The 14,620-nt window shown below is 60.1% G+C and overlaps 1 protein-coding gene across 35 annotated transcripts in view; it reads left to right on the top strand.

Annotated features, from left to right (window-relative positions):
- The window catches only part of VAV2 (vav guanine nucleotide exchange factor 2), a 174,252-nt gene that overhangs the window by 120,944 nt on the left and 38,688 nt on the right, over positions 1 to 14,620 (top strand). For 14 of the 35 annotated variants that reach the window (XM_021071375.2, XM_021071364.2, XM_005654617.4 and 11 more), the window contains 4 exons: positions 8,681 to 8,783; positions 11,397 to 11,495; positions 12,830 to 12,898; positions 14,268 to 14,368. In XM_021071375.2, the coding sequence (XP_020927034.1) occupies positions 8,681 to 8,783; positions 11,397 to 11,495; positions 12,830 to 12,898; positions 14,268 to 14,368 (372 nt within the window). Of the gene's footprint in view, positions 1 to 8,680; positions 8,799 to 11,396; positions 11,496 to 12,829; positions 12,899 to 14,267; positions 14,369 to 14,620 lie in introns of all 35 variants that reach the window. The other 21 variants (XM_085000998.1, XM_085000931.1, XM_085000911.1 and 18 more) reach the window with 2 other exon arrangements.

Raw genomic sequence — 14,620 nt, 5'->3', positions numbered from 1 at the left:
TATTTTATGTCCACCGCAAACACGCAGGCCCGCCAGAGGCAGGACGCGGAGAGTTTGTTCGCTTTTCTTTGATTTTCCTCGGGCGGCAGGGGAGCGGGGGCGCTTCTGAGCGGCGGCAACAAAATCGGGCCGGCAGGCCGGCAGGCCGGGCTGCTGGGCAGGGGGGCGAGGGAGGCGGGGTCCCGTCTCGGGGGCAGCAGGCTGGCCCGGGCCCTCCTGGAGGGTCTCGGCCGCGGTGGGGACCACAGTGGTGGTCGGACGTAGCGTCTGTCGGCCCGGCTGCCTGCGGCAGAGCAGGGGAATGGCAGGATGAGGCGGAGGGGAGCTCGCGGTCCCGGAAGGTGGGCTTGGGGCTGGGGAGGCCGTGGCGCTCACGCGGCGTCCAGCTGGAGGGGCGCCGAGGTCCCGCCGAGGTGTGGCTCGGCCCCGGAGGCTCATCCAAGTACGGCGTCCACGTCCCTGCCGAGGCCCAGGCGCCCTCCGTGCCCTGCACCCTCCCTCTCCTGGACGGAGCCCCCGGATGGAGAAGGGCCATCTCTGAAACCTGCCGAGGACACGTCCGCGCTGAGGCCCGGCCGCCACCCGCCCAGTCTGGGGTGCTTCTTCCGCAGAAGACTTAGAAATTGTGTTTAGAGCAGTGACGTGTTTCGTGCTGACAGATGGCATCTGTTTACTGAGCATAGGTCCCTGTGTGAAGTACGGTCCCTGGGGTCGTGGGCTTCGGCCGCTTACTGAGCACCTGCTGTGTGCCGGTCCCTGTGTGCCGGCCTGTGCTGGTCACTTCCATCGTGGCTGATCCTTCCAAAGACCTCCCGGGGCTGGCCTTGTTCTCAGTTTGCAGCTGGGGAAACAGGCTCAGGTCCTCCGGCCAGAGCTGCGGAGCCAGAAAACGTCAGGGCTCGGAACCCATCTCCCACTCACCCAACTGCTTTCCCTGGACAGGGGGTGGAGGGCCGGGGTGTCGCTCTTGGGAAAGTCCGGTTTGAGAGACCCTGGCCGGGGCTAAGGGACAAGGGGACCTACGCGTCCTGTGCCCAGTGACAACCACGGTTATGTTCACAGACGGGCCCTGCCTGGCGGGTACGTGGAGTTTTAATGTGATTCGCGGCCTCTGATAACTTGGATCCCAAGACAAGGCTCTTGCGTTGGTCCAAGTGACAACGTGAAAAGAATCGGGGTGCATTCGAGACACCCCGACATGGTGGACTTGCCTTGGGGCGATTCAGAATGTTAGGGTCCTTTTCAAGGACTGTGGCGGCTGGACGGGGGCTTGAGTCAAGTGCACCAGGCCCAGATGGAGGCTGCGGCCTCGCTGCTTCTCCCTCGGGGGATGGCGTGCAGGGGCCGCGGCGGGCGGGCCCCGGTTCTGCGGGCCAGGCCATGGCTGGACGGTCCACGGGCTCACGCTGTAGGAGAAAACAGAGGCCAGGATCCTTCCCCCGTTGGAGTCACCGCCACGTCACCGCACTGCCCTTCTGGCCGCTTTAGACACCCGGGGGACCCCGATTTGCACCCCTCCCCCCCACCCCCGGCCCCCACGTCTGTGCTTTCCTTGTCCAGCAGCTGATCGTGGCCATCAGCTGCACAGGGCCCAGCCAGTCATGGCATACATTAATCTGCTTTAGCAGATGCCCGAGCCCTGAAATCTATACCCTGCCCTGTTCATAGGACTCACGCTCGGTAACGAACCCAGCCAGTACCCACGAGGACCCGCGCTGCCTTAGCGAGGCATCAGCAGGGTGATGGCGGAGTTTCCATGCCGACACCGGCCAAGGGAGCCAGAGCTGGTCACCCCCGCACACGACACTCCCCCATGCTGCCCTTCAGTCCCCCCACCCGAGACTGTGAGGTCCGTGAGACGGAGTTGGTGCCTTTGTCACCTGTGTCCCCCACACCCAACAAATTACCTACGGCACAGAACTGGTCTTAGGCTAATATTGATTAAACCAACCCAATCTGTTGGTCTTTGAGTCTTCGTAGCCAAGTCTTAGGATTTTATCATTCCTTTTGAAAAACGCAGCTTCTTTGCTGTTGGGTTTCGCCTTTTCCCATAATGTGGAGCACCCGTGAAATGCAATTTTAGTGCTGCTGTTTTATAATTGCATAGAATATGCACGAACCTACATTTCTCAGTGTTCACTGACCTGAATTAAATACTGGTTGGGAAGCATTTTCATAGCTGGAAAGCATTGCACATGCAGAGGGTGGAATTAGGAGGGCCCAGCACGGCTCTGGGGCGGGGGTGGGGTTGGGGGGTGGCGGTCCCCGTAGTCAGGGGTCAAGCTAGGGCTTTACAGGCATGGACTGGCCATTCGCTTCCCCAGGTTTCAGCAGGCTCTGGAGAACAGACCTTCTGCAGAACAGAGAGAAGAGATGCTGTCTGCATTTTTGAGATTCTTCTGTCCCACGTTCGCACGCCAGGACGCAGCTCTCCTTGAGTGTGCCCAGCTGCCTATTTTTTTATTTTATTTTATTTTTACGACTGCACCAGAGGCATATGGAGGGTCCAAGGCTGGGGGTCACATTGGAGCTGCAGCTGCCAGCCTCCACCACAGCCACAGTAATGCTAGATCTGAGCCATATCTGTAGCCTACGCCCCAGCTCACGGCAACACCGGATCCTTAACCCCCTGAGCGAGACCAGGGACCAAACCCGCGTTCTCGTAGATACAAGTTGGGTTCCCTACCGCTGAGCCACAGTGGGAACTCCCAGTGGCCGCCTATTTTTAACCTCAGTGCCCTGAGGGAGTTAGAAGAGATGAATGTGGTGCCTGAAAACGGATCCTGGTTGAATGACTGTTCCTTGTCTTCACTGATTTTGAGAAAGAGAAGCAGCTGAGATCGTGGTTGTGGACACGTGTTGAGGGGCGAGAGGAACCCCCCCCCCGCTGTGTATTCCCGTCGCAGTCTCGTGGTCCTACTCCTTCTGTGGATACAGAGACCAGGGAAGGGACTGTGTCAGCCCACTCTTACCTGTTTCTTCAAGAGGCGCTGCCAGTGGGGGGCAGCTGGGGAGAAGGCTTTGGCCGGAGAGTACTCCCCAGTCCATGCCGAAAGCTATGCTCTCATGGGCCTGAGGGGTCAGAGGAAAGAAACTGGGGGTGGGAGAACGGCCAGAAAGTTAGGAGGGGAATTCTGGAAGGGAGGGACCCACAGACCCCAATCTGCTTGTCGCATCCACCTAAACCCCGGGTCGACGGCTGAACCTCACACACGCAGGAAAGTCCCTGAGGTTTCCAGACCAAAAAAAAGCAGCAGTTGGAAACCGAATTTAGAAGCCATTTTCAGCTGCTGTCCACGGCGGGGAGGGTAGAGTTGGAAGTTTGAGTCCAACCAACCTCGTTAATGGTCAGAGCAAACATTACTCTTTAGAAGAGATAGTAGGCCCTAGAGTCTCCGTCCTGAATCATTCATCATGTTCAGTGTCCGATAAAAAAAATCTTCAGACTCGCAAAGAAACAGGAACGAGGGAGTCACACTCGAGAGAAAAACAGCGTCACCAGGAACCAACCTTGAAATGACTGAGACGCCACAATCAGCAGCCTTTATAAACATGGTTGGGGGCTTTGAGGAAAAGATGCGTCCAAATGAAGCAACAGATGAAACCCTTAAAAAAGGGCCACATGGAAATTCTAGAACCTAAAAGCATGATAACTTAAATGAACAGTCCCTGGACCAGCTCAGTAGAAGGATCGCACATGGCAGAGGAAAGAGTCAATGAACTTGAAAATAGTTCAACGGAATTTATACACCGCACGTCGCAGAGAGAAAAGGAGATTAACATATGAACCGAGCCTGAGACGTGTGAAACAATATCAAGGGGTCTAACAGGTATAATTGGAATCCCAAAGGGAGCCGAAAGAGAGGAGGTGGGAAAAAATGGAAAAACTAGTAGCCCCAAACTTGCTTAATTCCAAAATCTCTGTGATAAAACTGTAAAATATCACTGAGAGAAACTAAACAAACGCAAGAAAGGTTCACGGGTTGGAAGATGATGTGGTTAAAGCTGTTGATTTTCCCCAAGTGAAACTATAAATCCACTGCAGTCCCTATTATAACTCCAGCAGACTCTGTTTTGTTTTCATTGACCAGGGGGGTTATAAAGTTTATATGGACCTCAGGATGTCTAAACGGTCCTATAAAAGAACAAAGCCAGAGCATTTAAGCCACCTGATTTCAAGGCTTTCCAGAAACCTAAAGTAATCAAGGCGGAGGCATGGTATTGGAATGATAGGGGACCATGCTGATGGGTTAGAATGGAGAATTCTAGAACAGACCCACGCATGTGGAGTCCGTTGGGTGTTGTCAAAGGGATCCAGGCAACCCAGTGGGAAAAGAAAAGTTTCCAACACATTGTTACAAAACGCCTGGATATCCAGATGGGGGTGGGGAGACAAACCTTGAACCCTGCCTCACGCCATACACACAAACACCGATTTGAGACGGATCAGAGCCCCAAACATAAGCACCCAAACCACATAGATGTTAGAAGCAGATATGGGAGAACATTTGTAACTCGGACGAACACAAAGATTCCTTATACAAGGCACGAAGATTTCTCAGAGCACAGGATAGAGTCAGGACGCCATAGAGGAAAAATTCAATAAATTCAGCTTCATTAAAATTAAAAGTTTATGCTCAGCAAAAGACACTATGAAGAAAACCAGTTGCCGTGCCAGAGACTGACAAAAACAATTCATAAAACATATCTGACAAAAGTCTTGTACCCGTCACACACAAAGAATTCAATAAGAAAAAGATGGCAGCCGAGTTTTAGAAATGGGGAAAAGTCTTGAGCAAGCCTTTCCCATAAGAAGATACACAGATGTGCATAAGGACACGGGAAAACCCCTCAACCGTATTAATCATTGGGAGAAAAATGCAAAATAAAACCACGGTTCTGTTTCACTAGGTACCCAGTCTAGTGGCTAAAATTCAAGAGACTGGAACCCGCCAGAGCTGAGGGAACCCAGAACGACTATAACTTGTATATGTTGCTGGCGAAGTCAACGCTGCAATTGCTTTGGAAAAACGCTTGGCAGTTAGGATGAAACCAAACATACACAGCGATAGATCCGACAATTCCGTTCCCAAGGAAATGAGAGCGTATGTCCATTAAAAAAAAAAAAGAGAGAGCGAGAAATGCTCATAGCAGCTTTTACTTACCAAAACTCAGACTTGGAAGCAAACCCAAATGTTCATCAGAAGAAGAATGGCTATCACATTGGGGTACATTCAAACAATGGATGGGGACTCAGCAATAAAGTGGACTGCACTGCCCATGGAGGCCACGGTCTGGATCTCAAGGGCGTGATGCTGAGGAGAAGAAGCCAGACCCAGAAGTGAGCGTGAAACACGAGGCCACTGATATGAGGCCTTCTAGAACAGACGAAAGGACTCTATGGGGAGGGGTAGTCTTGGGGGGTGGTCACTAGGGGAAGGGGAGGGGGTTGATCAAGGGAAACTTTGAGGGAAGGCAGGGACGTTGTATGATGTGACGGGGTGTGCGTTACATGGGAGCATCTTCCGGTCAAAATGATACAGCTGAGGCTGCATCTTGATCTCCGTGGAGACTAGCCAGAAGATGGTCAAAGGCTCTGTTAAGGCATTCCACCCCGTGCTCGAAACGCAGTGGGCGCTCTGTAGACGTCGGTGCGTGCCCAGATGTGGGGATGGCACCAGGGAAGAGGGAGGCAGAGAAGGGGCTCCTGCTCGGCACCTCTTCTAGAACCCCTCAGTCCACACGGGCGTCCGAGCATCTTCCACCTGTCCCGGAAGCTTCTGACCCCTGCAGCCTTCGCTGTCCTCTCCCTCCTAAGGATGCTGCAGCTCCTGCTTGGGCTCCTAACGGGACGGGTGCCCACCTCACCCCAAGATGGATCAAGCGCCTCTCGTGTTCCTCTGAATGGCCCTCAGTGCCCCGTCACGTCTCACGTTCGGCCAGTGAAAGCGTGCTGGAGCTCCCCTGACCCGGAGGCGGAAGAGCTGGAGCACGGCTCCTGGAAGGCCGTGGCCAGTTCCCACGTGTGCACCCTGGCTTTCCCGTCCACGGGACAGACAGCTCCAGGGTTCTTCAGGAGATGGAGAAGCTGCATCTTGAGCCCCAATTCTGGTTGCCTGGTGGTGGGAGCTGCACAGAGGTCTTTGCTGAGAAGGATTCTGAGCTGAATGGGACAGAGTCCTGGCATCAGTTAGGGTGTTCCCCCAAATGTGGAACAAGAAAGGGGGCTCCTGGGCTGGCAGATGGCCTTCCCTGTACCTGATGACCTCAAAGACCCTTTCCGGGCTGGCATTTGGTCATTTTTGTTCATTTCATCTGCCCTTAGAATATTTAACTGTCGAGGTCCCCCCCACCCCACCCCACTTCCTTCCACTGACCCATCAGAGCAAAGCCGATGTCTGTCTACAGACGACATAAAGGGCCTGATCCGCCTTCGAGTTGTCCAGTTTAGCCGCCGGGAGCTTCCCTGCCTCCCCTCTGTTCCACACTGTCAGAATTCTCGACGGCGTGTCTGTCACCAGCCTCGCTCGGCCGCATGACCGAAATCCGGGGTGTCTGGCACCTGCTGGAGAGAACTCCTGCAGGTCTTTGCCGGGACCCCAGTAACCCGGCAGGCAGAGCCGCAGGAGCCGCTTCCCTTGGGGCAATGACCGTTCCCAAGGCCCGTCTTGGGGGACGGACCTCCTAGATGGTAAGAAAATCCAGGAGCGTGACAGGGACCTGCCGTCTGTGGCACAGGGAATTCCATCCGACGTTCTGGGGTATGTGGGCAAAGAATCTGGAGAAAAAGGACCATGTGTGAACAGCTGAGTCCCTCTGTTATTCAGCAGACGTTATCTCAACCTTGTGATCAACTCTTAACTCAATAACGCTTTAAAAAAGAAAAAATCTAGGAGCACAGACGCCCCTCCCCGCCTTCTCGGTGGTTCCGAGAGCTGGAAGCTGTCGCCGTGTCGATGCTGATTCCTGCCCCATCGTGAGTTCTCAGGACTGTGGTGTCCAGACGCCATCCTGCAGAGGGGGCAGGAGAGGGCAGAAAGGCTGCCCCCCTGCCACCCCCGAGCTGCTTCGGAGCCTCAGTGGGATCTCAGCCTGTGAAGTGGCCGCCGTGCTCCAGACAGGGGAGGCTGGAAAGGGTGCGTGCTTTTCAAGGGCCTGCCCTGGCACCCCGAGGGGCTCGGCTGTTGGTGGGACAGTTCCCGGGGTCCCTTGGCTGCTCTAGCACAGTGTCCCTGGCTTTGTCCTCTGGCCGGCTTCCTCACACCTGCGGCGCTTGGAAAACTTGAAGTGCCTCGGAGCACCGGCTGCCTCTCCCACCCGTGCTCGTCAGCTGCCTGGGGCGGGGGGGTCTTCCCAAGATGGGAGCTGGCTCCCTCTGGTCCCAGGGGTCCCCCAAAGGGAAGCCCAACGCAGCTGCCTCTGGTCCCGTTGCAGCTGGGTCCCCCAGGGGAGGGGTCCAGGGCTCTGGGGGAGACCAGACCCCTCTGGCTCCAGAGGCCTGAATACCGTGCACTCCCGCCTCCTATAGATTTTGCAGGATCCTTCTCCCCAGAGCTCGGTTTGGGACGGGGCCCGGGACGCATTCCTAAGAGCTGCTGGTATCGTTTCTGCTCCCCCCCACCCCCAACCCTGGCCGCTCTGCGCCATGGGGAAGGGGACGTGATGCCTTTCGGAAGAGAAGGTCGCCCGGCCTGCCTTGAGTCAGGCTACCAGATGTGTCCTCACACACAGGGGCTCGGGAGTGGCCTGGCCTCCAGGGCAAGCTGGCCCCTGCACAGCCAGCCCAGGGTACCAGCCCCAGCAGATGAGGCACTGGGCCTTGGGAACTGGCGGGCGGTCGGGGTGGCTCATCTGCTGATACTGCATTGTATCAGGCGTGGAGAGCCGAAGGGACTGAGACGCTGGGTTTCATCTGGGGAAGAGACAGGCTTCTCCACAGGCCCTTCGAGAATAACCGGAGATGCAGCAGGAGGGACGCCCTTTGTGCAAGAGGGCCGGGCCAGTCCCGATCGCAGACGGGCGGGGGTCCCAGGAGGCTTCTTGGAGGAGACGTCCTGTGACCTGAGTCTTGCAGATTGGGGGGGATAACTTGGCGTGATCACGAGCCGAAACAAAGGCTTACTGACTTATACACGAAGGGTCATTCCCTGCTCGTCGGGAAGGCACCTCGCCGACCCCAACCCCGCGTTCCTCTCTGCCCGCTTCCTTACCGCCTGGCGGGAAGGTGTCACGTGCCGGCGAGCACGTGCTTTGATGCTTTGATCTTCACACATCAGGTGCAGGGGCTGGGGAGACCCTGGGCTGAACTGAGAGCCCGGGGGGCTGCAGGTCATAGGCGTGGCCCCGGGGAGGGGGCCTTTGGTCCAGAGCGGGGAGCGCAGGCTGTGGGGCTGGGCAAAGATTCCGGTTAGGGCGACGCCTCACCCTGGGCCCCCAGTGTGTGTCCTTGCGTTCACTAAGGGCTGGAGCAGGTGGGCTTTGTCATGGTAGGCCCGTCTGGGAGGGTGGCGGGCTGCCTGAACTAAATGCACAGGGACCGCGGGCGGCAGGTGGCGTGCCCTTGTGCTTGGACGGGAGACCGCGGCGAGGGGCTTGAGGAGGACCCCTCGGGCCGGGTCCCCTCGTGGACGTGGCTACAGCCTCCCGCCCTCCTAACCTGCCCTCCGCCTGTCCCGCGCAGCGAGCATGACCTGGGGGAGGACGTCTACGACTGCGTCCCGTGCGAGGACGAGGGGGACGACATCTACGAGGACATCATCAAGGTGGAGGTGCAGCAGCCCATGGTAAGCCACCCGCCGGCCCTCCCGGCGAGGCCTCGGAGCTGGCCCGCCCCGCCGTCGGGCCGCCCAGGGCGCGCTGCCTGGGTCCCTCCCGGCCCCCACGGGCTTCCTTCCCTCGGGCCAGGTGCCTTTCTGTCCTGCGAACTGTTCCGAGGACTCCAGGATGTGGCCCTTCCCTGGACGTGTGGGTCCTGGTCCCGGCAGCCCGCATCCCCCTGCCCCTTCGTGCAGGGAGCAGTGAACCCGAGCCGCCAGCCGTGTGTCTCTCACGGGCCAGGGTGTTTATTTCTGACGGGCGTTTCTCATCATCTATCTCTCGGCCGCCTGCTCGCTGCAGCTCCCACAGCTGCTGGGCCAAGGGAGGGGTCCTTCTGGGCCAGGATGTCAGACAGGGACTTGGGGGGTGGTGGCCCACAGCCCCTTCGCACCCCCAAACACCCGGGGGCGGTCCCGATGCCACTTGTCAGCTGTGGAGGCTTCTGGTACCATTTGTGGTCCCTGGAGAAATGGGGGGGTTTCTCCGAAAGCAGGTTCGGTGTCCTCCTTCCGGGAGGGTCACCCGCTGGTGGCGAAGAAACAAAATCTGGGAGGCAGCTCCCCACGAGGCCGCTCCCGCTCTGCCGGGAGAGACGCCGAGATGCGGGCAGCTGGCTCCCACCCCAAACCCTGCTCTTGGGAACGGGTTTCTCGTTTTTGCCCCTTGAGGGTCTGAAAGGGGTCTCATTCCCCACAATTACCAGGAATCTCACTCTGGAGAGTCAGCTGCGGGGTCTGTGCGCCCTGGTCTGCCCTCTACCAGGCAGCCTTGCTGTGGCAGCTTTATTCCTGAACCTTCCAGGGGAGCCGGCTGCTGGGAGGCCCTGCTTAGCCTCCCTGGAGGTCTGAGAGGGGCCACCTCACTGTCCAAGCCCTTTGGAAGCTGGATGCCCCACGGGTCAAGCAAGGGCCTGTGGGTGCAGTGGCCCGGGTGGTGATCTGGGGACCCCCTGCCCCAGGTTGTTCACGCGCCGGAGAGGCCTCCCTCTGTGCCTGGGCTGCAGGGGCCCTCGAGCCGGGGCTTCCCAGAGCCCGCTGCTGTCCCTGGTCCTGAAGGCGCATGTGGAGGCCCTGCAGGGCCGGGGGAGGTGCCCGCCCATGTCGTGGGGACAAGCTGGCATCCCACCTACCCAGGGCGGCTTAGTGTCTCCATGCTCAGCGCTGGGCTCACGAGCTGTCCCGTCCATCCAGGCAGGACGGGCCCCCTGCCCCCTGCCAGGTCCTCGTCTTCACTCCCTCCCCTGCCATGCCTGCAGCTGTCTGAACAGCCTAAGCGGAAGGTATCAGGCGTGGTGACGGTTCCAAAGGAAGACAAAGCTAGAGGCTGGCAGGTGCCACTCTCAGGGCCCGGCCGTGGGGACGCTGCCACGTGCGCGTTCCCCGGGCTCTCCCCCACCCCAGCCAGGCTGAGACGCCAAGGCTGTGAGGTGCTCTCCGGGGCCACAGGCTCCATGTGGCTGAGTGTCCAGGACTCCCCCAAGCGCGGCTTGAATAGGAAGCGCAGCTAATTGGTTCTTTCTCCTGTTTCCTCCCCACGCTTTCAGATTAGATACATGCAGGTAAGTGGCAGTTAGAGGGACGCCGGGCTAAGTGCTGCCATCTTCAGGGAGGGCTCAGACCTCTTTGAAACAACTTGGGACCCTGTCCCCGGGAAACGCTATCGGGTCCCACGTCCTTACAGTTTCAGGGGCTCACCTTCAACCCCACCTTCTTAGGCAGCACAGGGCTTCGGCAGGGGCCTGGGGACCCTGGGGGACACACCCACCTGGCAGGTGGACCTGGAGACCTGAGGCCCCTGCAAAGCCAGCGGGGCGCTGGGGCATTTCTTGGAGGAGGAGGATGGCGCCCGGGCAGATATGAGCGCAAGTGGCCCGTTGCAGGTCCCTGCACTGTTTCCTGGAGCCCTGCCTGCCCGGGGGCGGATGAGGCTCGCTCAGCCTGCAGGAGCTTACGACGAGTGTCTGGGACTCTGTGTTGGCCAACAGCCACCCCACCCACTGCCTCTTCCCAGGGCCCCCTGGCCGCAAATCAGTCCCACCCTACAGAGGTGGGGCAGGCGCTCTCCTGGGGCGTGTCCCCTGCCTATGGGATGTCTCAGGACGTGGTTGGAGGCCAGTGGACATTTGGAAAGCACAGCCCTGCAGGGAACTGGTGTCTTCCTCTGGGCCACTAACTGTCTGAGGCTGGGACAGTGGTTCCATTGGTGGACCTGGGTCCTCAGGGAGCTGGTCAGAACCTCTCCCTGTGTGCACAGTAGGCGCCTTCAGCATGCCACGCCTGCTGTAGATGCTGGAGGGGTGGCCTCTGAGGGCCTCGGACCGGTCCAGTGGAGACAGATTCAGGAGCTCTCTGTGTCAGCCTCTGCGCTGCCACCAGTTCTCAGGGTGGTGCCACGTCTCCTCCCGCTCGCCACGTGCCTCAGTTTCCCCATCTGCAGGAAGGAGGGGAGGGCCTGCGCCCCCTCTGCCCCACCCCTGGCCCCCTTCCTCCTCGGCCGCCCCTATGGCCAAGCCTGGGCGGGAGGGCAGGCCGCTGCGGCAGGCACAGCGGGGTCCTGGCTGACAGGCGTGTCCCCTCTAGAAGATGGCCATGACGGAGGATGACAAGAGGGGCTGCTGCCTGCTGGAGATTCAGGAGACGGAGGCCAAGTATTACCGGACCCTGGAGGACATCGAGAAGGTGGGTGTGGGGCAAAGGAGGCGGCCTCCCCTCCGCTCTGCCCTCTGTCCCCACTGCGGCCCGGTCCCCGTCGGCCTCCCAACCCCCACCCCGGCTCCTCTCCTTCCAGCCTAAACCGGGCATCTTTATGGCTTCTGCTCCTGAATGCGCTGAGCTAGGCTCTTGATGTCTACACCCTGAGCCAGTTAGACTCCTTCTGTATACACTCTTGCCCGGGCCAGGCATGGGGCTGAGCGCCTTATGTGTACCTCCTCACCTGGGGTGCCCCCCGCACTCAGCCCCCGCCTCGCTGTAAGCTGGGATGATAGCAGTGCCACCCTGTGGGGGCTGCGAGCGTCCTGCCCCTGGGACCCAGGTGGGCCGACGACAATGACGTGAGACTTTGGCGCCCCTGTGACAGACCGTGAGCTCAGTCCTTCTCCCCACCGGGCTGCCCGGCTCCTGGAGGACCACGGATGGGCCTTCTCCCCACCCCGCTGTGGCCTCCTGTGGGTGGTGGCTCAGTACCGTCTCCCTGTCGCCTCGTTACCAACCCCCAGGGCTCACTGGGGCGAAAGCACCAACCCTGCTGTGGAGACAGACCCTTCCTGGCTAGTCTCTGCTTGCAGTGTGGGGCCAGGTGGGGCCACGAGGGGGATTCTAAGTGGGTGCCCGGTTGGCGCACTCTGGAGCCTCCAGCCAGGAGTCCTGCCATGCCCCTTGGCCCAGGTCTGGCCCAGGCCCCGACCTTCCCCTGCTCCCCCTGTAACTATCCTTGTGCATCTGCCCTTCTGCCCCGCTGGCCGCCAGCCGTTCTGCAGGCACACATCCCAGCCGCCCCCTCGGCTCTTCCTCCTTGTTCTGCCCACTCCCGGGGCAGCTCCTTCCTGGCGGCTGGGGCCAGTCTCCACCCCTGGAACGCGGCCTTCGAGGGCGGGCACTGCCCCTTCCGCTCCGGGGAACCATAGTTTCCTCGAATGTCCCACACGGCGAGCCCACCGGGGTCACTGGAGGGTTGAAGTCCAGCGCCACCCGCGAGGGACCCTCCGTGGAACTTGGCGCCTGGCGTGGGCACTTGCATTGATTCCTAGGCCTGATCCCGCCCGGAACGGTGCCCAGATCCCCCCAGAAAGCACGCATTCTCCAGTAAACATGGAGCACCAACTGTGTGCCAGGCTGAGTAGCCGGCCCGCAGGGAGCCCCATCTCTGGACCCTTGAAGGGGCACTGGGCAGCCCAGGGGTGCCCCCTGCCAGTCACCCATCTGCTCTGAGGTGTCGGACGCCCCCCGCCCCCAACCTCAAGGGTGACCGGGGTCTTCCGGGCCGAGGGGCAGTGACGGCGTCTGTCTTCCAGAACTACATGGCCCCCCTGAGGCTGGTGCTGAGCCCGGCGGACATGGCGGCCGTCTTCATCAACCTGGAGGTGAGGCTCCCGACCCTGGCTCACAGCGTGCGGCCGTGGTCCTAACCTGCTCGCAAGTCGCTCCCACGTGACTGTCCCCAAGGGTCCTGGAGGGCAGGTCCTGGGGGTCCTGGAGGGCTGTGTCCCTGGGCATCCTGGAGGGCTGGTCCCTGGGCATCCTGGAGGGCTGTGTCCCTGGGCATCCTGGAGCGCTGGTCCCTGCCAGTTGCACCGCTGGTCCTGGCTAAAGGGTGTTTTCGTGGCTGACAGATGGGAGGAGGTGAGCAGCTGCCCTTCCCTCCAGGACACCTGTTTCCGGGCCTTTCCTGCCATGGCCTGTGCGGGTGGGTGTGTCTCGGACTGGCACGCCCTGGAGAAGGAGCTCGAGGGTGGAGCCGAACGCAGCCTCTCCACCTCTTGGAGCAGAGAGCCGCGCGCTGCCCTGCAGCCTCTGAACCCGGACAGGCAGCGGGCCCTGCGGGAAGGCTCCCCTTGATGTGGTCAGCAGAGCAGGGACTGAAAGCTGCGTGTGGGTGCAGCTTCCCCTGGAGGCTGGAAGCCACCCACAGCTGGTGCGGCAGCTCCCACGGGACCCTGCCCTCATTAGGTCTCCTGATTGCCTCCTGGGCGAGCCTGGCGCAGACCCCGCTCTCTGTGCCCGACCCAGAGTTCATCCTGTCCTGAGCGGTGGCACAAATGGCCACAGATGGGACAGGAACCTGGTCAGGGGGACTGGGGAGCCTGGGGGCTGCCTGCCGGTTGCCCCTCTGCTCTGAAGTGTGGACACGCTTCCCCAGGTCCCGGGTCCCCGTCCCCGGAAGAGAGACCTCATCCCTCACAGCCTGTGAGCCTTGACCGGGCTGTGAGCTCTTCGGCCTCCTCGCATGCGGGCGGGTCGCAAGGATGCTGGCTGGGGACACCTGCCCGGTGCCATCACTGTCCCGTTCTTGCACCAGTGCCTGCCTGGGCTTGGCCGCCACGCGTCTAGACAGGCTGATGCGGGTTGTGGACGGCTGTCCGCCGACATCCAGGGGCTTCCGTGAGCCCAGGGCCCCGTGTGTGCCCATCACCATGGCTCCTTCTAGTAAATTGCACCTGGCTGTTTGTGTTTTCTGGTGCTTTTCTTTTTTTTTTTTTTTTTTGGCTGCAGAAGTTCCCAGGCCAGGGATTAGACCTGTGCCTGTGCCATAGCAGTAACAATGCCGGATCCTTAACCGCTAGGCCACCAGGCAACTCCTGCACCTGGTGTTTACGTGGGAGGGCCCCTCCTGCCCAGCGCGCCCGCCCGATTGCTTGTGAGAACGTCCTTAATCCAAATGACAGACCTGATACAGAGCACGTGGGCCCCGCCCGCTGTGCCTGCTCACGTGCCGCTCGCGTTTCCTCCCAGGACCTGATTAAGGTGCATCACGGCTTCCTGAGGGCCATCGACGTGTCCATGATGGCGGGGGGTGGCACTCTGGCCAAGGTCTTCCTGGACTTCAAGGAAAGGTGAGTGGCAGGGGCCGCTCTGCTTCCCAGGGACGGGCGGAGCTGGGGGCAAGGGTAGCCCGTTCACCTCCAAGGGGTGCCCGAGGCCCCTCTGACCCCCGTCCTCACTTCCAGCTGAGCAGACTGCCCACCCTCCCATCACAGCCTGGGTGCGCCAGCCTCACGGGGCTCCAGGAGCCCCCTCCGCCCCTATACCTGGGGGGTCCTGGTGGGCCAAGGACACTTGTGTCATCCTGGTGCCCCTGATGCGTC

Source organism: Sus scrofa, chromosome 1 (genome assembly GCF_054392235.1).
Source record: "Sus scrofa isolate SSC_HxYL_T2T_F1_AM1 chromosome 1, Sscrofa_HxYL_maternal_Yorkshire_Landrace_v2.0, whole genome shotgun sequence".
Taxonomy (NCBI): domain Eukaryota; kingdom Metazoa; phylum Chordata; class Mammalia; order Artiodactyla; family Suidae; genus Sus; species Sus scrofa.
Note: the sequence above shows the minus strand (reverse complement) of the source record. Positions and strands in the feature narration are given on the sequence as shown.